General features: G+C 50.6%; 9 protein-coding genes across 9 annotated transcripts; 5 read left to right on the forward strand and 4 right to left on the reverse strand.

The window, feature by feature from the left end:
• Positions 1-1,192: 1,192 nt before the first annotated feature.
• VE01_09919 (uncharacterized protein) lies at positions 1,193-2,957 on the forward strand. The gene has a single exon (XM_018279326.2). The coding sequence runs from the start codon at positions 1,239-1,241 to the stop codon at positions 2,628-2,630; it is 1,392 nt and encodes a 463-aa protein (XP_018125706.1). The 5' UTR covers positions 1,193-1,238; the 3' UTR covers positions 2,631-2,957.
• VE01_09920 (uncharacterized protein) lies at positions 2,923-4,511 on the reverse strand. Its single transcript, XM_018279327.2, has one exon. It carries the CDS (start codon positions 4,136-4,138, stop codon positions 3,032-3,034), a length of 1,107 nt encoding a protein of 368 aa, XP_018125723.1. The 5' UTR covers positions 4,139-4,511; the 3' UTR covers positions 2,923-3,031.
• On the forward strand, positions 4,453-6,620 carry VE01_09921 (uncharacterized protein). The gene is made up of 4 exons (XM_018279328.2): positions 4,453-5,365; positions 5,410-5,839; positions 5,885-6,135; positions 6,181-6,620. The coding sequence occupies exons 1-4, from the start codon at positions 4,867-4,869 to the stop codon at positions 6,522-6,524; spliced, it is 1,524 nt and encodes a 507-aa protein (XP_018125728.1). The 5' UTR covers positions 4,453-4,866; the 3' UTR covers positions 6,525-6,620.
• Positions 6,621-6,735: 115 nt separating this feature from the next.
• VE01_09922 (uncharacterized protein) lies at positions 6,736-8,656 on the reverse strand. Its single transcript, XM_018279329.2, has 6 exons — positions 7,806-8,656; positions 7,637-7,758; positions 7,521-7,589; positions 7,338-7,467; positions 7,241-7,285; positions 6,736-7,191 (listed from the first exon to the last, which is right to left on the reverse strand). The coding sequence occupies exons 1-6, from the start codon at positions 8,033-8,035 to the stop codon at positions 6,798-6,800; spliced, it is 990 nt and encodes a 329-aa protein (XP_018125730.1). The 5' UTR covers positions 8,036-8,656; the 3' UTR covers positions 6,736-6,797.
• A 252-nt stretch (positions 8,657-8,908) lies between these two features.
• VE01_09923 (uncharacterized protein) lies at positions 8,909-11,382 on the reverse strand. The gene is made up of 3 exons (XM_018279330.2): positions 11,196-11,382; positions 9,221-11,111; positions 8,909-9,174 (listed from the first exon to the last, which is right to left on the reverse strand). Exons 2-3 carry the CDS (start codon positions 11,091-11,093, stop codon positions 9,107-9,109), a joined length of 1,941 nt encoding a protein of 646 aa, XP_018125729.1. The 5' UTR covers positions 11,094-11,111; positions 11,196-11,382; the 3' UTR covers positions 8,909-9,106.
• On the forward strand, positions 11,382-12,596 carry VE01_09924 (uncharacterized protein). The gene has a single exon (XM_018279331.2). It carries the CDS (start codon positions 11,451-11,453, stop codon positions 12,540-12,542), a length of 1,092 nt encoding a protein of 363 aa, XP_018125725.1. The 5' UTR covers positions 11,382-11,450; the 3' UTR covers positions 12,543-12,596.
• Positions 12,597-12,630: 34 nt separating this feature from the next.
• VE01_09925 (uncharacterized protein) lies at positions 12,631-13,733 on the reverse strand. Its single transcript, XM_018279332.2, has 2 exons — positions 13,463-13,733; positions 12,631-13,409 (listed from the first exon to the last, which is right to left on the reverse strand). Exons 1-2 carry the CDS (start codon positions 13,608-13,610, stop codon positions 12,664-12,666), a joined length of 894 nt encoding a protein of 297 aa, XP_018125724.1. The 5' UTR covers positions 13,611-13,733; the 3' UTR covers positions 12,631-12,663.
• Positions 13,734-13,939: 206 nt separating this feature from the next.
• Positions 13,940-15,380, forward strand: NCS1 (Neuronal calcium sensor 1). Its single transcript, XM_018279333.2, has 4 exons — positions 13,940-14,431; positions 14,569-14,654; positions 14,705-15,000; positions 15,052-15,380. The coding sequence occupies exons 1-4, from the start codon at positions 14,421-14,423 to the stop codon at positions 15,229-15,231; spliced, it is 573 nt and encodes a 190-aa protein (XP_018125727.1). The 5' UTR covers positions 13,940-14,420; the 3' UTR covers positions 15,232-15,380.
• A 260-nt stretch (positions 15,381-15,640) lies between these two features.
• Positions 15,641-21,860, forward strand: VE01_09927 (uncharacterized protein). Its single transcript, XM_018279334.2, has 2 exons — positions 15,641-17,544; positions 17,601-21,860. Exons 1-2 carry the CDS (start codon positions 15,711-15,713, stop codon positions 21,806-21,808), a joined length of 6,042 nt encoding a protein of 2,013 aa, XP_018125726.1. The 5' UTR covers positions 15,641-15,710; the 3' UTR covers positions 21,809-21,860.
• Positions 21,861-21,874: the final 14 nt, after the last annotated feature.

Genomic DNA, 21,874 nt, shown 5'->3' on the forward strand with positions numbered 1-21,874 from the left:
CTTTAGGGGCCGTCCCCTACGGTGTATATTTTAGGTCTACAATGCATTTAAAAGGGTTCCTGTGGCCGGACATCCTTATCGGCGCATCAGGACAAAGAGTTTGATTTATTAATCCTTCCTCTAGGTTAGGGGTAGTTTGATTTAAACACCTTAGGTAGGAATAGTTTAATTTAATCGCCTTAGGCGGGAATAGTTTGATTTAATCATCCTTAGGCATAAAACTACAACTTAATTACTTCTCTATAATAGATGGTTTATAACTTTAGATGCTACGATCCATTACATAATGATTCTAGGTGTAAGTAGTATAAGGATACCTCCTTACTTAGGTTAGTTATAGCTGTTATATAGCGCCCTTAAGACTTGGGGCTGTTATAGTTTAATTACAACTATAAGCCTTAGGCATATAGCATAAGGAAGCCTTAGGCAAATAGGGAGTTAGTAGAGTTAGAGGGGTTTTAGGTATTTAAGGAAATAGGAATAGAGGGTTATACCTTTATCTTTTTTATATCCTTTATAGTAGACCTATAGGATAGAGTATAGCATTACCTCTAACTTATACTCCTATATACACTTATAAAGAGCTGTATTCCCTATAGAAAATTACTTTAGCATCCTATTAGAGTACGCTAGTACTCTTTTAAAAAACAGGCCGTTGGTAGTAAGGGAGGTACGTACTAACGTAGGGTAGACGGGGCGGGCCGCTACCCGTAACTGCAACTGCGACTACAACTGCAACCACAACAGCGACCGCGACCGCTACTTACGACCTGCTACCTCGAACCACCGCGCATTAAATATCAATTACATTGTTAAAGCTAAAACCTCGAAAACAACTCCATCTAATGCGCACGCATTGATAGTGCCTACGTATAAACTCTTATAATTTTAAAATCGCTCCTTATAGACAATGTACTCCCCTCCTCTTAGCGTCGCACGTTAATCCTAAAACCGACGGCAAACGATTCGCATGTACTCTCCTACAAATATGTATAATTTTAAAATCGCTCGTCGTACTCCTATAACGTCACATATAATCATAGCAAACTGTTCGCACACGTCGAAGATACCCTCTACGAATTTGCGCAATTTTAAAATCGCTCGTCGTCGCGTTGGCAACGCCCATTTCCGCGTTATGGAGATCGCGCCAAGACCATCTATATCATCAAAACCCCCTATAATTTTCGCAATTAGCCTCTCCCCTACGTTACACCCGTTACACCCCTATAAACCACAAAATGGCCTCCGACGATGTATACCCCCTCTTTATGCTTGACGACAACAAAATCCTCCATGGTATCGTCGTTACATGGACCCTCCGCTTCAACGACCTTCTCGACGCCGACCGCCTCCACACCTCCCTCTGCCGCCTCCTCTCGATCGGCGACTGGAGAAAGGTCGGCGGACGCCTAGTCCGAAAGGTATCCCCTACCTCCCTCGAAATTCACGTCCCCCCTCAGTTCACCCCCGCACGCCCCGCCCTCACCTACTCCCACACGGCCAACCCCTCTGACATCGACGACCACCCCCTCGCTAAGACCCTCCCAAAGGCCACGCCCACCCCCTCCATCCAGCGCGGCTCCAACGAATTCCGCGACTTTGAATGCCGTAAAGACGCTCCTGCCACCCTCGAGGACTACCTCATCAACGACACGCCCATCCTCTCCCTCCACATCACCTCCTTTAATGACGCCACCATAATCGGCCTAACATGGCCGCACGTCCTCATGGACGTCATGGGCCAGCAGGCTCTCCTGCGCGGCTGGTCGCTCGTCCTAGCAGGAAAGGAGTCGGAAGTCCCAGCCCTCCTCGGCGCACGTGAGGACGCCCTCTTATTCCCCGACAACCAAGAAGTCTACCATCCCCAACGCCTTCAAGGATTCGGCATGTTCAAGTTCGGACTGCGATTTGTCGCCGACCTCCTCTGGAATCGCGTCGTCGAGACACGCACAATCTTCCTGCCAAAGGCGGCCGTGGCCAAACTACAACTCCAAGCCCAAGAAGACCTCTCCGGCGAGTTCGTCAGCGAAGGCGACGTTCTAACAGCATGGGCGACGCGTGCTGTGGCCTCATCCATGCCACCTCGTCCCATAACCGCCCTACACCCCCTTAACCTGCGATTCCGTCTTCCATCCCTCATCGAGGCTCCCGGCGTCTTCGTGCAGAACATGGCCGTCTCAGCCTTCTCGCTCTTCACGCCTGAACTCCTCCGAGGACCCCTCGGACCCATTGCGCTCGAGAATCGGCGCCAGCTGATGGAGCAGGCGACAGAGCCTCAATTGCTCGCCTTGTTACGCGAGATGAGACAGAGCTACACGCCTGGCAGCGACACAACCGTTCTCTGCGGCGAGTCGCATGCCCTGCTGATGCCGTTTACGAACTGGACCCGAGCAAACGTCTATCAGGCGGCTGATTTTAGCTCAGCAGTCGTACGCGCTGGTGAGGGAGACTCGAGGAACAACCCGCCCGGCACCATTGTGTACCAGCACGCCAATTCAATGCGATCGAGCCCGACGATGCGAAATGTCGTTGTCATACATGGCAAGGACCACGGTGACAACTACTGGCTGACCGCGCTTCTGCTCCCGGCCGCTTGGGCGAAGATTGAGGAGGAGATTAAGAAGTTGTAGGCGGGATCTGTTCGTTCGCCGCCGATTCCATTTCTCCGCGTTACCGAGAGCATCTAGTGTAGGTGGACATCTGTCCGTTTGTCGCCGATTCTATTTCTCCACGACACTGAAAACGATACTGAGAGCATTTAGAGTTGGAATCAGAGAGATGTGTTTTAGCCCCTGCTATCGAGGACGAGTGTTTGGCTTTTAGATCGACGGGATATGCTTCGGCTCCTAATATCGAAGAGTGCGTCGACGCCGAAATGGACTCGGCAGGTTAATTCTAAATCTCTGTGCATAATCATAGAATCGTTTCTGTTTTTTAGACTAGACTAATAATTTATACTTCTATTTTCCGTATTTCACGCCGCTCTATTCGGACGTTCAACTACCCCTTACTCACCCGCCCTTCGCCCCCGTTAAACCTTCAACCACGGCAACTCCTCCTTCGAATACCTATACGCCCTAAACAGCGCATTCGACTCGCCAGGAAAGATCCCCCTCGTGATATCATCCTTGTACTCTGCAAAATGCGGCACAATATACTCCCAAACCAACACCCCCTTCACCGTCACCTCGAAGATCCTGCCAAACGCGCTCTCGCAGATGAGCGTATTCCCATTCGCCAACCTCTGCGCGCTCCCCATAAACGGAGTGAAAAAGGTATTCCACTGCGACGGGTCCCTATACTGCCACACAATTTCTTTCGTCCTGCGGTCCACCTCAATAACCCTGCTATATGTGTTCGACTCGCCCGTGCGGTATGCGCCGTTGTCGAAGATCAGGATATTTCCGTTCTCGAGCTCCGTCGCACAATGCTGCTGTGCAATAACGTCCGACTTCAAACTCCAGATGATGTTTCCAGTCGCCCGCTCAATGATGAGCACAGCAGAAATCGATCGCATAGAACACAGAATATTTCCATCCTTCAACGGAAGAACACTGTTAATTAGAGGATAGTGCTCCCTCCCGTAATGTGACTGCAGAGGAAACTCCTCCCTTGGCAACCGCTCGCTGACTTTCCACTCAAAGGTCACCTTTCCTTTAGGGTCAATCTCCTTGATGATGTCCGCATACGTCACGCCGTCAATCTCCGAACCTGGAATCCCGCCAACAACCTTGGCCGAGTCTTCCTTCGAAAGCGCCTCCAAACTCGTATACAGGAAACCTCCATCCCCATAATGGAACTGGTCGTGATGGCCCAGAGGATCCTTGACCTGCCTGACAACATTCCCGGCTGGATCCAACTCGCTCATAACACCCCCGCCATATTTATGGATGAAGGGGAAGATGTCGGGCGTCTCCGGGTTGATAGTGTTGATGGCGAGATTTCCGTTGGGGAGAATCCGCGCGTGTCGTCCAGTTCGGCCAGGCAATTGCCAGCGATGAACTTCCTTTCCGTCGATATCAACGAGGTATGCAATATCCCCGGCTAGAGGCGCAAAAAGAGTGTATCCTCCAAAAGTCTGCTCCTTGTCAACGCCCCTTAGGCCGACCCCGCCTCTTTTGATGGTGTTTTGCTCCATTTTGTCCGAATTGTCAGTCAATTGAAAACGGGAAACACCCCTTCTTATCTCTTCCAGCCTCTAAACATAACCCCGCTATCATTTTGGCGCCGTTACCGGCGATCAGGAACCCCCACGATGAATCTCTAACAATTGACCTAGATTTCGGTGACCGGCGACGACCGGGTAGTCCCCACCACGTGCAATCGCGTGCCGCCAACTTCATTCCCCGCGTAAGCCAATAAGCTTCTCTCCGCATGTTGCCATTTCTAGGGTAAATCAACTTAAATGGCGTCTTCACGCCTTCGTGAGTATTTTTTAACTTTTGCCATATAAATCGTTCAAATTCGTCGTGTTTGAATGTTTTCTTTTACGGTGGTATACGGCTCTCTGCTCCTTTTTAAATGCGACGGATTGAATAATGCTGGCTGTCGACCCCATGCATTCAAACTCTTATGAAGAGTGCATACGTCAGCTCAGAATCTCCTCTCATTGGGCTAATAGATAAGGTATACCGAAGATGATCAAGCCACAAACGTGGTTGGGACGTTGACTTATTGGTCGGATATGGCGTATCTTCCCATCACCCTGCTCTACTTATCTCCGTAATGGCCAGTGCTGATAGCGACGGGGTTGTAACGATGTCGGAATCCAGCGCGCCATGGGATATGAGATGAGATGCCTCTTAGATACAAATATAGGGCCCTGCCGAGAGAATGTCATTCATTTCAGAACCCCCATAGTCTAAAATGGCCTCCCCTGCATTGCCCGTGGCAGAAATAACGACCCAACTAGCATCTTCTCACCTCGAAAAGAAAGAAGATGCCACTCCCCTCCAGCTGCTGGAAATCCCCGGCTATGACCAAGACCTAAGCTGGTCCATCCACGAGGAGCGTGTTGCGGTCCGCAAGGTCGACCTCTGTATCCTCACCTTCATCGTCCTGCTCTTCACATTCATGCAATTCGATCGAACCAACATCTCCGCCGCTCTCACAGACACCCTTCGCACCGACATCAATGTAAACACGTCTCAGATCAACACTGCCCAGACTCTCTTCATCTTGGGCTTCATTCTCACCGAAATCCCATTCAACATCATTACGAAGAAGATAGGGGCCGAGACATGGCTACCCATCACCATGTTCCTCTGGGGTGTGTGCACATGGTGCCAGATCTTCATGAAGAGCGCTAGTGGCCTATTTGCCTTGAGGTTCTTCATAGGTGCTATGGAGGGCGGATATATTCCTGGTACATACCTACGTCCACTCTCACATTCGTCCCTAACTTTATAGGAATGGCACTTTACATCTCCCGCTACTACACCAACCCTGAACTTGGCCTCCGCTTCGCCCTGTTCTGGGCCAGCAACGCAGTCGCAGGTTCCCTGTCCGGGCCCCTTTCTCTCGGCCTTCTCTCCCTCAGCGGCACCCACGGACTGAAGGGCTGGCAATGGCTGTTCCTTATCGAGGGCGCCGTCACCTGCTTCCTGGCTGTCGTGGCATACCTCTACCTGCCTCATTCAGCTCCCAAACCAAAGTCGTTCTTCGGAAAGAGCTGGAACATCTTCACCGAGCGAGAAGCGGCCATCTTGACCACCCGAGTTCTGAGAGACGACGCAACTAAGGGGTACACCCAAGGCAAGTCGGTCCAGATTCAAGACTTGAAAGATACGTTCATGGATTGGAAAATCTATGGACACGTTGTGTCTGCGTTCCTGTCAATGTAAGCATTCCACCCCGACGACAAGTCCAAGTCTAACTCTCACAGGCTTATGATCTATCCCATCAACACCTACGCACCGTCGCTCATAAAATCCCTCGGATTCGGTGGCTACAACGCCAATGGCCTCAACTCAGTCGGCTCTGTCGTCTCTCTCATAATCTCCATCTCAATTGCATGGAATAGTGACCGTACCCAAGAGCGTGGTTTCCACATTGCCTTTGGATTCTGTGTCGGCATTGCGGGTCTGTTGTGGACTGCCCTGGCGCCAGTTTCCTCTTCGAAATGGGTTGTTTATGGTGAGTCTAGTCTTCCCAACTCGCAGTAATAAACTAACCAGATAGGTGGAATCGTCCTCACCCAAGCTGGCATGGGTTCGACGCAAGCGCTCAACGCAGCGTGGCTTTCGAGTGTAGTAGACGACAGAAAACGACCTATTGCATTGGCAATGTACGTTATGGGCATCCAGCTCGCTGGCTTCCCTGGAAATCAGCTATTCCGACAGCAAGATGCTCCGAGATACAGCAGAGGCTTGATCATTGCTGCAGCCTGTGCAGCCGCCGGAGCGGTGATCGTGTTGGTATGGAAGGGGATTTATGCATTTGTGGAGAGACGACAAAATAGGAGCCCTGTGAATGTCACAGAAAGCCCTCGCAGTGAAGAGAGCGCGTGGGGCGAGAAGAAGTGAAGACTGCTTGTATAATATGATATCTCTAGAATGCCTCTTTAGCGACAAGAACCAAACATAGGATTAGATAGAACGATGCAAATCCCTTACCACGACGCCGCCTGTTTTGGTGAAATGACCTTGTTTCTTCTAAATATTGCGTTACGCTCCGTTCAACATCCCTCTCAAACTTCATTGTTTACAAAACGTGCAAATAGATGGCAAATTATATGTCATTTTTAAATATAGACAATAATAACTTTGGCAGCTCTACTGTGCACCATTATCACCCCCCTAACAGCTGCTAGAGATAGATCCCTTGCAGTAGGTTCCGTCAAATCCTGACCCAATCTTTGGGGGCTCAGCTCCACTGGCGTTGCCCGTATATCTATCGCAGCCCTTGCCACTGTTTTGGCAAGAGTTCGTGATTGTGCAAGTGTCGCCATAGTTGGTGTTGATGCCGCAGATGACTCCGCCGTTGATGGCCATGATATTGTCGAAAATAAAATTGCGAGGGCCACCATTGCCGCTGCAGTTGCCGCAGCTTCGAGCAACCTTTCCATAGTCGTTGGCGTAGAAGTTCTTCACGGAGACCGTTCCGCGGCCGTTGAATTGGATGATTTTGTCAGAGGCCTTGAATGCACCTCCTCCGTTGATGTAGGATGTGCCGCTAGCCTGCTTGAATGTGCTATTCACAGTTATAAGGGGTGTTAGGCATAAAAGTCGGCATCACTTACATGGCATCCTCACAGACGTCAGACCACCAGACGTTATTGATTGTGCTAAAAAATGTCAGCTTCCAAATATTAGAGGCAAGTCGGATCTTTGACATACCACTTTCCCTTGCAGTGGACACCCTCAGCTTGGTTTGGACCAATTATAACGTTGGAGAGCGTGGCACCATCCTCAAGGATGAACATGGCATCCGCCTCACCAGTCTCCGTCTGTCCAGCACAAACCGCGGCTGTATGTTGTTAGAGCCGTGAATACACGCCAAGGGGCGAGGACCACACTTACGGCTTCGGTCGTACATCTTCATGCCACCATCGAAGCTACCGGTGACGGCAATAGCCTTGTTAGTGGCAACTATCACAGGTCAGCTATGCCATAAACGAATGCAGAATGCTACACACCAGCGCCCGAGGACTTGGGCAAGGTCGTGGTAAGGCCAGTCGGTGTGGCGCCGCCGCTGCCGCCACCAGCTGCCGTAGTCGTTGGCACGAGTGTGGTTGCTGGTGCACCTCCTGCTCCAGTCCTAAACTTTGTCAGCGACTCCCCGCAAAACGATACGTTCGCCCTCACCAGTAGCATGAGCACTCCTTGCTGATCTGGCTAGGCTTGCTGTCGCAGTTGGTGGCCCATGCAGGCAGGCCAGTGGTGGCAGTGACGACTTTCGTTGTGAACGTGCCGCAGTATGGCGAAGCAACAGCCTGGTTCGACTTGATATAGCTGGCGCATGAGTTGGTGTCTGGGTTGGAGCATCCCAGAACAACGGGGATCAGGCCCAGGATGGCGTAGCGGAAGTTCGTCATGGCTAGATCTTTCTGTGCAAAGAATTGATAGACAGTGTAATGCAATTGGAGCGTCTAATCCTTGTATGAACCTTGCTGAGAGGATGAGGTGATCGCCCGCAGCTCTTATAGTTCGGCGTTTTCAAGCATCGCTATAGAGAACATTACAAGGAAAAGAATGCCCCGTTCATTCCCACCAATTGATGGAGGTTGTCCATGATAGAGTTTGTGCTAAAGACCTGACAGATTAACGTCGATCAATGGAAGAGTCGGGATTCACTACTCAAGGCACGAACTGTAGAGCCAAGACGCGATTCTTGAAGCCAAGTTGGCCGACTATATAGCCAAGAGAACATTAATTACTCTGAGGTTGGCATATAAAGGCCACCAATCGAATAGACCCTTCGTTTACTTCCATGCGCGACTCCGAGCAGCTCCGGCAGCTCGTGCAGTGGCTCATGCACCCCAGATGTAACGGCAATATCAAAGTTAATATCTGGAAGGGGGCTTGGCTCTTTGGCATGGTCTGCCCGTCTATCCGCTATCCGCTGAGAATTCTCCGAAATGGCGGGGGAGTCACTTGACTTCAACGACGGTGTATGACGATATTTTAATTATTCCGTTCACAGGCAAGATATCGTCGGTCATTGAAGCCGTTGAAGTCGATGAAGTCGGGCATCGAGGCGCATTCAATCGTCGTATACAAATCAGTTCTCCACAGCCCTCAGTCTATTTCCATCCAGCTTCTCGTGTCCGAGCGGTGATGAGACCCACGCCCAAATTATATTGGCCTCGATAGCTGTAAAAACATATCCACTCACGTTTCACTAGATGTTCTAGGCCCACGGAAAGAAATGCAAAGTCAATGCCAATAAAATCAAATCATAAAATATAAAATCGCTTCAGGTTCGCTTCTACCATCTCATTTGATCTTACAAAATACACATCATCATGACGCCCCGCCGGTGGACCGTGGCCGTCTCAAAACCATGTCGGCACAGAAATACAGTCCAAAGCCCCGTCTATTCGCAACCTCATACCAAAACTGCCAACCCCATCATACATGCCTAGGCATGGCCAAAGTGAACGCGCTTAATCAATCTTAATCGATCCGTAAATCTTCTGTACGAACATCCAGCTTGCAAAGAAGCCAATGGTGCCTGTCGAGTTAGCTTTAGTCACAAGAAGGAGAAAGTCAGGACATACCGGTGAGAATAAAAAACAAAAAGCTGATCAAAGCACTGTATCCCAAGTAAAGAACCCCACCTGTCAACCCTCCCAGCTGCAACTTCGTCACCCAATACGCAACCGCGTGCAAGAACACGTAAAATGCGCTCGTGCCGGCAGCAAGGAACGCGCGCCAGTGCCAGTGGTAGTTCTCTGAGCACAACAGGAAATACACCAAAAGGATCGTGACCGCAGCGCACGTGACAATCATAAGCCCATAACAGAGGAAAAGGAAACCAAACATGTAGTAGACCTTGCTGAACCAGATGGACGACATGATGAAGAAGAGCTCCACAAAGATAGCGGCAAACGGCAACAGACCAACAAGAAGCATGCTGGGAATAGGGCGCAGCCATGTGGTTCCTGGAGGGATCTGGCGGGGAATCTGGTTCGTCCGCACAGGAGCAGCAACGGCCTGCTGTCTAAATCCAACCCAGGATCCGGCGAAAGACAATGGTACAGAAATCACAAACCAAATCGCCACGACGACGACCATGGTTGTGAATGGAACAGCACCGCTCGACCCATTAACCCAGAGGAAAAAGTTGAGGAGGAAGAAGGTGCAGAAGACGAGTCCAGGAACGAGGAGGGGCGTCAGTCCGATGTTGAGTTTCCATGCCTCCCCACCAAAAGACTTGTAGACTCGAGCAGAGGCGTAGCCGCCAATGAATCCGAACAGGGTGTAGAGAATGATCATGACGGAGCCGAGCGAGCCGCGGTTGGAAGGAGACAAAAATCCCAAAAGCGCAAAGGCAATCGTGGCGCCGGTCATCACAAATAGCTGCGCCCCATTTCCGAGGAAGACTGACAGCATTAGGGAGTACTTTGGAGCGCGGAAAACATCGCCATGCACTAGCTTCCACCCAGAGTCCTCCTGCACACCGTCCTCAAGAGCGGCCGAGGTTCCCGAGAAGTCCTCGAGATCAATAGAGTCAAGGCGGTTGTAACGTGCAATATCCTTCTTCAGGGCACGGTACAGGATGGACACAACCGTCAGGGACAGGAAGACGAGGATGATGGCGGAGTTGATGAGAGAGAACCAGTGGATCTTCGGATCAAAAACGTGCAGATACTTGTCCCATCGTGTGCCCCATGCTGTTGGCGACGGACGCCAGTACACACCATATGTCCAGGTCACAGTCGTCTCGTGGTCCGTTGCCAATTGCATTGGCGTTGACGCATCACCACAGTCAGGGGTCCCGTCGTGCACACCTGAATTGGCTCTTGACGACGGCTGGACGAGCACACCGACAACTCGGAACTGGCCCGTCGTAGACTCATGGTAGTCTATGAGGATATCGTAATGGTTGTTTAGTGCCGGTGGGCTAATTTCTGAGTTCCCAAGCTTAAAGCCCTGGCTATAGAATTGGGTCTTCGTTTTGTCGACCTCCAACAACTGCCCCGCTGGCAATCCATCCACCAGCCAGTTGAGATCGAAATCTCTAAATATCTTATCATTCGTAAAAGCTGCCGACCCCACGTCGAATTTTACAGGATTGCAGGCTGCCTTGCACGTTTCATTCACTCCCATCTTCAGCTCAAAAGGGGACGTCTTGATTCTGTCGCCAAATATGATGCTGCCCAAACTTTCCGGTCGGTCTTCGGGTTCTGGGTCTGGCCGGCAGAATTGGAACATTGGGTGGTAATAGTCATACGGCACAATAGACCGTAGTGCGCCATCCTTCTGTGAAGCTGAAGCTGTCAAAGCATTGACATATAGCGGGACACTGTCGCCTTCGGCGTATGATGTTGGTGCGACTCCAGGAAGATAAAATGCTGAGGAGAGCTGAGGCGCAGCAGCAAGAAGTGTCGCCAGCAGCGCATGCGAGGGTGAGAGGTCTCGCAACAGCATGATTGCGGATGTCCGAATCTGTAATTTGCCGTTGTCAGTAAGAGTTGCGTCCGGTGTCTGCCGGTGTCGCAGGATTGATGGTTTAAAATTGAAAACACTCACAAGCTTCAATCCTGAATTTGTTATTCTCCCATCCACTCACTTTGTAGACTGTTGTTGTCGTGAACGACGATGAGAGCTTGTGAAGTCGAAGCAACCTGTCTCCTTGCCAAAACAACTGGGTACCTATCTCAGGAACATCCATCCGTACTTTAGACAGGGGTCGGCTAAACTATTATCCGTCCGCGACAATCCTTATCGCAACAAAATGCTTTGAACATTTTTTTACAGCACCAGATTTCACGTCTCATCGCAACCATGGCGCTCGACAACTCCCTGCCTTCATTGTTGGCAACCCTCACACAGGCGCTCGTATCCTCCGAACAGTCTGCGCCCGAATTGGACTCTATTGCCCCCCCGAAAGATGGCATCTCCCTCCTCGATGTCAAGAATGAACTTTTACTGTCATACCTTCAAAACCTCGTCTTCTTGATCCTCATCAAACTGCGCGACTACAACAGCGACGAGTCAGATGATGAAGAGGCGCAGAGCATTGACGATGAGGTCGTTCAAAAGCTGGTTGAGACCAGGGTTTATCTGGAAAAGGGCGTCAGGCCGCTCGAGGCGCGACTGAAGTACCAGATCGACAAGGTTCTTCGCGCCGCCGACGATGCAACGAGGGCCAATCTCCCAGCGTCGAGAGGACCGTCGAACGCTATCACGAGAGACTCGGATGTATCCGACGATTCAGATGTTGAGGAAGACGCTGGAGGTGTCGAGGCGCAGGCGGCTCAGATCGACGACCTGCAATACCGACCAAACCCCGCAGGGCTCGTGCGACCCGCAGACTCTGGTCTCGAATCTCATAGCGCAAAGGATATGGATGGCGTCTATAAACCTCCTCGAATCAACCCCACAGTCATGCCTACCACCGGTCCACGGGAGAAGGCAGACAAGAGGCCCCAGAAGTCCGCAACTTTGGACGAGTTTATCAGCACAGAGTTGTCCGAGACGCCATTCGCGGAGCCCAGTATTGGAAGTCAGATCATCGCTGGTGGACGACGCTCGCGATCCGACAAGGAGCGCAAGGAAGCCGAGGAGCGCAAGGAGTACGAAGAGAAGAATTATACCCGTCTGCCCAAAGAGAGCAAGAAAGAGCGTGCCAAGAAGGGAGGAGTCAAGGATGCTGGCTACGGTGGCGAGGAGTGGAGAGGTTTGGGCGAGGGTATTGACCGCATTGAGCGGCTCACAAACAGGACATCCAGCTCTACCAGGACCGCCTTGGAGAAGAGCAGAAAGCGTGCCGTGGAGGATGGACCCCGAGCTAGTGGCGGCGTGGAGGTTGGAGAGAAGTTCCAGAAGAGACTCAAGACTCTGGATGGAGGACGAAGGGATAGGGGACGGAGATAGGCTGTTGTGGGTAGATATAAATGTTACAAAAGCATCCCAACATGGACGCACGATTCATAAGCTGAACTGTCGATCTCATCATGTGATTCCACCCAACGAGTTTGCGCTCCTATATAAACCTCTATTCATCATCGTCATCCATATCATCCAACAGATCCAATCCAGTAAAAACCTTTGGCTTCTCCTCCACCCTCTGGCCAGCTGCACCCATGGCCTCCCTCCGTGCGTGTTCCTCCCGCATACGCTGCTCTTGCCTTGCTCTCTCTGCTTCCTGCTGCTCCTCCTTCGCTCGCTCGGCCTCCTCCTCCAATCTCTTCCGTGACGCCTCCAGCTCTGCACTGCGTTCTGGATCAAACGTTGCCGGGTCTTCACCCTGGTCAATGAGAACCTGTATGCTCGCTAGCGCACCTCGACGAATCGTCTCTTCGGTGGGCCACGGAACGAAGCCCGGCGCAGAATTATGAGGATTCAGCCATTCTGCAATTTGGGGCGGTAAAGAGGTTTTATCGGTGTCGGCTTGAATGGGCGTGACTGGCAGTTCTGCGACATTCACGACAGCGCCATTCGATGGGGCAGTGGGTGTGACGGTACCGTTTGTCTGGGTGCCAGTGCCTTCGGGTTCGGGAGTTGGCTGTGCCTCACGGTATGTAGGTGGGAGCGTGAACTTGCTGATCCTACGCGCGTACGAGAGAAGATCGGTGTAGGAGACCGAGGTTGTGGTGCTTGGGAACGTCGTTGCGGGGGTGGAGAGCAGCTCAGAGCGCGTGGATGAAAGGAGCTGGAGGGATCCCTTTATCTGCGCGTCAAGGTCGGAAGAGGTATTCTTGAGGGATTGGATGCGTGCATAGTTGGCTTGATGTGTTGCTACTGCAGACTTGTTAGATTCGGTGGCTTCAACAGCGAAATGGGGCAGATCATACAGTCGGCCAAGCCATGGCTCAGTTCTTGATCGGCAGCAACGAGATCGTGGGCCAAGACGGGATTGGGATTGTATGTCGAGATGGAAGCAACGAGAGTAGCCAAGGCCTTCTCTACCCGCAAAAACTGCGCGTCCACGGTTTTATCCATCTGGAGATAGCGTGTTGGAACTTTCTGGGTGAATTATGGTGATAGGACGAGGACTGAGAGACTCAAAGAGAGCTTTGACGAATAACAACACTGGACTGGAAGCTTAGCCACAATCACATCACGTGACTGTCTCCCATTCCTTATCCTCCGTCCTCCGTCCTCTGGTGTTCCAGACACAAAATAGCAGGTGGCACTTCTGATAAATTGCACAGCCTCAATACGGTGACCTAGAGTGAGCAGCAGTGCAGCCTGTGGGGCTTTTCCCCCTCCATTGTGCTCTCTTGTGCCTGGCTTGCCTCGTCGTCATTGCCTGGAGGGCTCTCCCCTCACCTACATATATGCTCTTATAAATCGTGATATTTCTGTACATTTCCACAGCTGCTCTTAAAACAAACATTCACGCTTTGATAGACCCCTTAAAAATCCTCAAATTATCTCCGCACGACATCGCCGCTCGTACGTCTTACAAAGTTGTTTCAGGGTCTATAAACTGCGACAGGCGCTTATTTCGACGTCACCCCGCCATCATCCCGAAGGGCAGTAAGCGACACGACACGAACGAAGCCAACACTGCACTGTAAACTCTTGCCGTGGCACTTCCTCCTCTATAACAACGACCAACGCGCCTGCTTGTCTGGCTCTTTCTGACATTCAAAACCAACTGGCGACCATTCACAAGCTCGCTCTAGCCAACTCTCCAATTGACGTGAGCGGTGGATTGCAAGGCCTAGCCCTGTGCCTTCCGAGGACCGTCAAACAGACATAACTGCGAAACAACACGCTGAGCTCGCCTGAATCCAGCTACGAGATATGGGGAAATCGTAAGTGTCTCTCTCAGGGTGTAGCACTAGTCAAAACGGTTTGGTCTCGAGTGATCTGGCAGGAGAGGGCGACAAGTGGCTGCGACCACAGCTCAAGGACACGCGGTTTCTGTTCGACTGCTAACACATCCCTCCAGGCAGTCGAAGCTGTCCCAAGAGCAGCTCTCGGAGTTGCAGCGTTCTACCCATTTCGACAAGAAGGAGCTCCAGCAATGGTATAAGGGTTAGCAGAATCTCCCGGCTGGCACACCACATGGTTATAACTGTCCATAGGCTTCCTCAAGGATTGTCCCTCGGGCATGCTCACAAAGGAGGAGTTCCAAAAGATCTACCGCCAATTCTTTCCATTTGGGGATCCATCCTCCTTTGCAGACTATGTTTTCAATGTCTTCGACAGCGATAGATCTGGCTCCATTGATTTCAAGGAGTTCATTTGTGCTCTGAGCGTCACCAGCAGAGGCAAGATGGAAGACAAGCTCGACTGGGCCTTCCAGCTGTACGATATCGACGGAGATGGAAAGATCAGTTACGACGAGATGCTGGCGATTGTAGAGGCGATATATAAGATGGTAGGCACCTTTCCGCTAATCATACGAGAATTTATGAATAACCCTCCCCAGGTTGGCTCCATGGTAAAGCTTCCAGATGATGAGGACACGCCAGAAAAGAGAGTCAAGAAGATCTTTCGCACGATGGACAAGGATGAGAATGGAAGCCTGGATATTGAAGAGTTCAAGGAGGGCAGCAAGCGCGATGAGACCATCGTTTCTGCTCTATCTCTTTACGATGGACTTGTTTAGAAAGATATGAGTGAGCGGGATACAAGTGTATTATGCCATTATGACCACTGCGTGCCCCAATGCGTTTTTATGTCCTCAACCAGGTGCAGTTCCCTGGCGTCACGCGGATTTCTAGGGAGACTTGAATATCCAATATTTTTGTAGCGGCCTATCGTTTGTCCTCCATTTCGCTATGTCTGAAGTGAATTCATAGTGACCTGTTTTGCATCCACTCGAGTGAGCCTTAGTCTGGACTCACCTCTAAAACACTCTTCCTTTAGTAATATAATCCCAACGTACAATCCAAACACAACTCTTTTCTTTATCATTTGACTGCTTCTGCTCAAAGCTTCGACCGTCCCCAAACTTCGATCTTGAACAATCAAACAAAGATTGCTTATCTCTCCACAACACGCGTCTCGTCTGCTTCTCGCCTCGATCACCTCACAACAACACCCCGAACCCCAAAATCCGCAAACATAGGTCATATCTGTAGTCCGATGACGAAACAAGATAAAGACCCAGATGGCCTCGAGCCTGTCGAACCTCGCCCTCGTGGACCTCCACCTCAAACCAGGTCGCAACGCCCAAGTGGAGATCCAAGCCCGTCAGGCTCAACCAAAACAGCTCCCGTCACACCTGCAGCCCAGTCAGCTCACAAGCCGGAAATAACTAGTGGACTGGGAACAGCTGGTAAACAGGATAACCCAAACATCATCGCACAACAATCTCCCACGTCCACACAGCATCTTCACAGGGCTTTGCAACAACCTGCTCCCGATCAAGCAAAGCATGGCTCATCTTCTCAACAACCTCCGCCACCCCCGCCACCCCCAAACGTCATCTTCGACGACGAATTCAGGGAAGCACAGGATATCACGTATGAGAAACTATGTGAAATGGTAAAGGATTCGGATCTGGACTCATTCCTCGCGTTCAGAGACCAATTGTTGGCGGTGGAGGAAAGCCTTGGCCCTGGTTCCAACTATTTACCTCTAAAACAAAGCCTTTACAGGATAGAGCTCGCCATACGAGGGGCTAACATTCTCAAATCCAATCGAGAGACTGCTGCTGCTTCTCAAGTGTCTAGCACTGAACTCAACGTCCCTGAGGTGGGAACTTCGGCCACTGTTGAAGCCGAACCATCAAAGAAGAGAAGGAAAAGGAAGAAAAGGACGGGTCACGAGGTCGTGATCGCAGATTCAACAGACGGCGAGACCGCATCCGCTGATACAGCAAAGATCAATATTCACAATGACCCTTGGCCCTGGGAAGATAATGACGCGGATCTCGAGCAGACCAATCGAATTGAATCCTCCCTAGCCGAACTTCAAAGTGCTCCCGATTCAGCTGCACAGCTCGAGGAAGACTTAGAAACGGAGGAATTACTTCCCCCAGGTGATGCAGAAGCTCCAAAGAAGAAAGGCAAGAAGAGAAGAGGCAAGAAGAAAGCTCAAGGCGGCATCGATAAAGGGAAACAATTGGCAGAAGATAAAAGTCCCGCCGCAACTGCATCTTCTTATTCGCCCAACCTCCCAACTGCTGCCCAAGCCAGTGCTGAGCATACATGTGACCACAAGCAACACTCACGATGCAGCCATACCACCTGGAAGAACGACGATACAACCTTCAGCAAGGTCCTAGCAGAAACCATCCGTGAGCTGCTTTCGGACACGCCGCTGGATTCAAAGCTCAAACTCGAGCTACATGTGGATATGAACAAGGTCAAAAGGCGAGTGGACGAGATTGAAGCTGCAGATGGCGATGCCACCATATTGCGCACCAAAAAACCGCTGTCCACTGTCAGTAATAAGGCCCCTTTCTCGGCATTTGGAAAAGTGGCCACCCCAAAAGAGCAGCGAGCCGCGGCAATTCACCTATTATCATCGCCGAAATACTACAACGCATTCCTCGATTACATAGAACACCTCAATTACCTCGTTGCATGCGGAGATGAGAAGGCGGCGGCCATGGCAGATGAAGCCGACTTGGTTTACAATGTTGTCACAAAGGTCTACAAGGAAGTGAGCGACAATACGCGATCTAAAGTCGACGATACACCTCTCGTCGAGAGCGCGACCCATGCCAGACGTCTTGCAGAGTCGGCCAAGAAAATGAAAGAACTACAGGAGCTTGAACAAGGGATACGCCAGCCTGATGATCCTACTCCAGCCACTGAGAGTCCCCGTCCAGTATCCGCTCAAACGATCAAAGACAATACACCTTCATCAGCTGAACTGGAAACCAAGGCTATGTCTCTCATTAAGCAGCCACCAGTGTTGCGTCGCTTTGTTGCCGATTATAATGCGATGAGAACGAACTCGGATGCCTACGGTTCGTTTTGGGACAGGAATCGCACCTTTTATATCAGAAGCTGGTGGATATGAAAGCTGTGCCGAAGCTCCAGAAGCAACCTTTCAGTCTAGTTGGTCGCAAAGCGCCATCGATGCACCCTGTGGCGAATTTTGAAAAGGAATCGTCGAGTAAAGGCAGTCGCAAAGCGCCATCGGTGCGCCCTGCGCCGAATCTTGAGAAGGAATTTCCCAGTAACGGTACCCCCAAAGAGCCATTGACCCCCAAACGTGCTGTCTACGCCCTGGCCAAATCTACTTCAGGCGAGGAAGCCTTCAGCATTATCTCTGAATATTTTGCATCGCACACAGTTAACCCTGAGTCCCGGAAAACTGTGGCTTCGTATTACGTCTTTGACGACGCGAAAATGTCAGCTTATTTACTAAAAAAGGCGGAAATCGAAGAACGGTTCACCTCTAGTAACAATGCGGAGTTGGCAAGAGTGAAGGACGAGATAGAAAAACTCTGGAAATGCATTGTGGAGGAGCGAAAGGCCAGAGAGCTCAAAGATTCTGAAGAGGTTGAAGGTGAATCCGGGCCTATAATCTGCAATCCCTCCAAAACAAAGGATTTTGTAGATAAAGTTATGAGGAAAATGGTCAAACAATTTGCCAGATCACCAACTGGCGTTCTGAGGTTCTTATGGCCGCTCAAGTTCATCGCAGAGCATCCTTCCATCCAAGAGAAGACGAGGGCAGCATCGGTATGTGTCTTGACTGATCTGACCCAGCTCTCTCGATATGAGCCATATCTTCGAAAGGCAAAGGACATGCCATGGAACCAACCGACATTGAGCAATCTTAGTGCTCAGCAGCATGTACAACTCTTCATGAATGCTGTGAGTTCCATGAAAACAGCGCTTGAGAGCGCACCACCCTGTGTTTTACGATGCAATGCCAACAGTAACCCATCCATCCTTCCACTCACCAAAAGGGTGGGTCTTCCAATAAAGGCGCAAATATTGTATAACATTCGGGACTACGAGAGCGCCTATACCGCTACATTGGATGATGAAGGCAGGGCATCTGTCAATATGGATTTCCGCCTTCCAGCTATTGATTGTCCAAATTATTTCCGAGAGACAGCCAAGGAACTCTATGAAGATGCTGTAGGCTATGCTGCGTTCATAGAGCAGAAAAACAAGTTGGCAAATCTGCCAGCATGCTTCGGGGATTCTGAAGTTCGCCAGTCTCTTGTTGCCAGCGCGCTTCTGCTTCACTCTGCTCTCGCTGAGTTGGATGACTCTTATCCGCATGAACGCCTCCGGATCATGGAAGTTGTGGCCGCCTCTAGATCATATGCAATACTACCCCCGGCGATGGGGTCTGTTGCCATATGTAGAGATGCGGTTACCAGTTACCTTTCGGCCGTACTGAAAGTTGAGACCAACTTTGTGCGTGAGGATATCCATTATCAAGCTGCGGCTGACAAATCGGGTGATGAGAGTGCAGGCTCCAAGGGAGTCGGAGTTCACTCAAAGGAGCATGTGCCATATGTTCTAGGCCATTGGGTGCCAGATGCAATGGCGGGGGAACAGATCCCAGGTAAACCATCTGTCGCCGAAGAGCTAGTGCAGCCCTTACAGACCACCTCTATTCGAATTCTAGAGGCGACCGGCGACCCTCCTGAAGAATTGGCCCCTTCTCAAAAGAAGCTCAAAAAAGAACTCATTGCAGCAAATTATAGAAAGCAACAAACGGTTCCTCTCACACAGCATGAGGTCCAGGCCAGAGCAAGGCGCATAGTCTCAGATTCCAGTATGCTCTCTTCATTCAACAAGTCGAAGGAAGCCATGGAATATGATACTGGCTTCGAGGACAACGCAGATGAGAAGTTTTTCAAGAATGAGATAAAAAGAATCTATGCAGAGATAAAGAAGGTCATGGATGCAGAGATTGGGCTACAAGAGCCAGCCAGTCCAGTATCGTCTTTCATGCCGCCACATACAGCTCAACCTTCCGCCCCGAAAGAAGTTGATGATGCCACACACCTGCCAAATTCTTCTGTTACCCTGATTCCATCCAAAAGTTTCATTAAATCGCCAGTAGACTGCGTCAGCGTGCATCACCTCGATTTCCAAACCAATCTGGACAAAATAACCACAGCAGCTCTTACGCTTGTTCCGACTCCAATAATCCCCCATAACCAAGTTGTCGTCTATTCACCTCTAGGCCTGCCAGCGCATTTTGATACTTCTCTCCGGCCCAATGCTGCTCCGCTGCCATCTGACCCCGAACTGGCGAAAGAATGTATCATTTTCGAGACAGCAAGAGAGCAGCGAAAGTCCCTAGCTGCATATTTTGCAAAATCCTTTCACGGTTATGCATATTTCCTCGAGTTCAAAACCGAAGCGGAAGAGGCCGTCGTGGCGACTGTTCTAACCAACGAGGAAGGTTCCAGGGCAAGACAGATACTCAGCGTACTGGACAATGTGGATTCAATGGTACAAATGCTAAGAGTCGGCGCAAGAAGAGATGCAGGCAAAGATAACGAACATATTCGAGCGGCTGCAGCGGATTTAGTTTCAGTCCTGGACGATCGCCCGAGGCTTATGATTACGATGGAGGCAATCGAACAACTGTTTGACAACGAATCTAGGCACAGGAATCCAACTTTCAGCTCTTTGATGGGTCTAAAGCTTTCCAAGAGATTTGACGAAATGGTTACTGCAGTATGCTATGGTCTGTTTGTCCCCGAAGCAATTGAAGACGGGAAAATGAGCAGTCAAGAGCAAGAGCCAACAGCGAAGCACGTTCCAAAAATACCACCACCAGGGTCTATCATTGACAACAAGGTCCGTCCTTTCATTGGCCAAGGGAGTAAAAGGATGCCGAAGTTCACAGATCCGGCCGATGTCCTCGTATTCGCAACGGATATGTATCCAGGACTGTCTGATCTACTCTCGGGCGCCACCCCACTATCCAGCTGCGGCAAGAGTGACACTACAAAGTTGTCCGAGATGGAAATCGAAAAGGTCCTTGGGGGACTAGATTCAATGCCGGTTCCGCCTCAGGCTGTCGCCGATCTTTACAAGTCTAGGCCGCCAGTGCCATTGTCCAAGGTCCCACGTTTCACTGACGCCGACGAGGCCGTGGCATATATGCAATCACATATGGAAGGTGCCACAGCTCCCATATCAGTATCGGTGGCTCCTAATCTTTCTCATTCTGATATACAAGACAGTAAAGAGGCGGGTTCATCACTTGCCATTGAGAAATATGGAGTCTCTATACCCGATGAATATACGGTTGTCCCTGATTCCACGCCAGAAGGTCGGGCATTGGGCAAGGCAATGGAAGACATACAGCTTTCAGCCTGCAAAGGAGATGTTCCGACTGACTATCAAATGGCTGCCCTTGGAAAGGCACGACGAGAGTTATATAACAGTCGACTTGCAAAGGCTCCAGCTTCAACAGGCAATCCCAACACAGCAAAGCGTCATCATCCAACCAGTCTATCAGTTTCGGCTCGGGCTGAAAATCGTGCCGCAGCCAATTTGTTGGCGAGATCCGAGGCAATGACGCTCGTGGGTACCAGATACTTTCCCAATGCCCAATATGCCGCTCCGTCTCTGAAACCACAGCAAATATCGTTCTCGCCGGCAGGCTTTGCGCTCCCGCGGCCCGCCCCCTTTAAGAGTCCATCAGCACCAAGCAATAATAAGCCAGATGCATTACTAGTGTCCCTCCGAACACCCATTACTGAGAAGCCTCTCATTGCCGCGCCCATTACAGTGGAAGGGGTCCACCACGAAATTAGCAAACTCTACGCCAGTATCAACAAAAGCAGCGACTTCCATGAATGCCGTACCTCATTGCGCATCCCAGATCCCACCAGCGTGGAATTCCAACCCTTACTCGACCTGAACATGATTTTTGCCACCTACAAGGCCATCCAAGTGATTGAGGACCGGCGGATTGATGTCCTCTTGGAAAGCGCTGAGGAGTATCAGAGTAGCATCGAACATACCATAAAAGTTACGAGACTTTGGAACGAAGGGCTCGATGCAGCCTTGGACACTGCTAAAGAGTACAGACTATTCAACAAGAGAGCAATTGCCGCAATGAATGGGGAGTATGATGAGATGTGTCAGAGCCCCAAACGCAGGAGCCGGAAGTCGGAGAAACGAAGGAAGGGGATGGGGAAAAAGCTGGGTGCCCATCGCAAGAGCATTATCGAGGATTTCGAGGCTCCAGAGGAATTTCATGGTGATGGCCCGAAACTGGGATCTTTCCGCGTTCGGTAGATAACCCAGGAAAGATGTCGGAGTCTCTAACTTGACTGTACGTATATTGGAGACAGATTTGTAGAA

The sequence above is a fragment of the Pseudogymnoascus verrucosus genome, assembly GCF_001662655.1.
Source record: "Pseudogymnoascus verrucosus strain UAMH 10579 unplaced genomic scaffold scaffold_71, whole genome shotgun sequence".
In the NCBI taxonomy this organism is placed as follows: Eukaryota; Fungi; Ascomycota; class Leotiomycetes; order Thelebolales; family Thelebolaceae; genus Pseudogymnoascus; species Pseudogymnoascus verrucosus.

Bases quoted from the DNA above. Each gene is read 5' to 3' on its own strand.
- VE01_09919 (XM_018279326.2), top strand. From the start codon at position 1,239: ATGGCCTCCGACGATGTATACCCCCTCTTTATGCTTGACGACAACAAA.
- VE01_09920 (XM_018279327.2), bottom strand. From the start codon at position 4,138: ATGGAGCAAAACACCATCAAAAGAGGCGGGGTCGGCCTAAGGGGCGTT.
- VE01_09921 (XM_018279328.2), top strand. From the start codon at position 4,867: ATGGCCTCCCCTGCATTGCCCGTGGCAGAAATAACGACCCAACTAGCA. The intron at 5,366-5,409 runs GTACATACCTAC...CTAACTTTATAG, and splicing joins GGAGGGCGGATATATTCCTG to GAATGGCACTTTACATCTCC. The intron at 5,840-5,884 runs GTAAGCATTCCA...TAACTCTCACAG, and splicing joins GTGTCTGCGTTCCTGTCAAT to GCTTATGATCTATCCCATCA.
- VE01_09922 (XM_018279329.2), bottom strand. From the start codon at position 8,035: ATGACGAACTTCCGCTACGCCATCCTGGGCCTGATCCCCGTTGTTCTG. The intron at 7,759-7,805 runs GTGAGGGCGAAC...GACAAAGTTTAG, and splicing joins AAGGAGTGCTCATGCTACTG to GACTGGAGCAGGAGGTGCAC. The intron at 7,468-7,520 runs GTAAGTGTGGTC...AACAACATACAG, and splicing joins GAAGATGTACGACCGAAGCC to CCGCGGTTTGTGCTGGACAG.
- VE01_09923 (XM_018279330.2), bottom strand. From the start codon at position 11,093: ATGCTGTTGCGAGACCTCTCACCCTCGCATGCGCTGCTGGCGACACTT. The intron at 9,175-9,220 runs GTATGTCCTGAC...CTAACTCGACAG, and splicing joins TTTGTTTTTTATTCTCACCG to GCACCATTGGCTTCTTTGCA.
- VE01_09924 (XM_018279331.2), top strand. From the start codon at position 11,451: ATGGCGCTCGACAACTCCCTGCCTTCATTGTTGGCAACCCTCACACAG.
- VE01_09925 (XM_018279332.2), bottom strand. From the start codon at position 13,610: ATGGATAAAACCGTGGACGCGCAGTTTTTGCGGGTAGAGAAGGCCTTG. The intron at 13,410-13,462 runs GTATGATCTGCC...ACAAGTCTGCAG, and splicing joins GAGCCATGGCTTGGCCGACT to TAGCAACACATCAAGCCAAC.
- NCS1 (XM_018279333.2), top strand. The intron at 14,655-14,704 runs GTTAGCAGAATC...AACTGTCCATAG, and splicing joins GCTCCAGCAATGGTATAAGG to GCTTCCTCAAGGATTGTCCC. The intron at 15,001-15,051 runs GTAGGCACCTTT...AACCCTCCCCAG, and splicing joins TAGAGGCGATATATAAGATG to GTTGGCTCCATGGTAAAGCT.
- VE01_09927 (XM_018279334.2), top strand. From the start codon at position 15,711: ATGACGAAACAAGATAAAGACCCAGATGGCCTCGAGCCTGTCGAACCT. The intron at 17,545-17,600 runs GTTCGTTTTGGG...TGGATATGAAAG, and splicing joins AACGAACTCGGATGCCTACG to CTGTGCCGAAGCTCCAGAAG.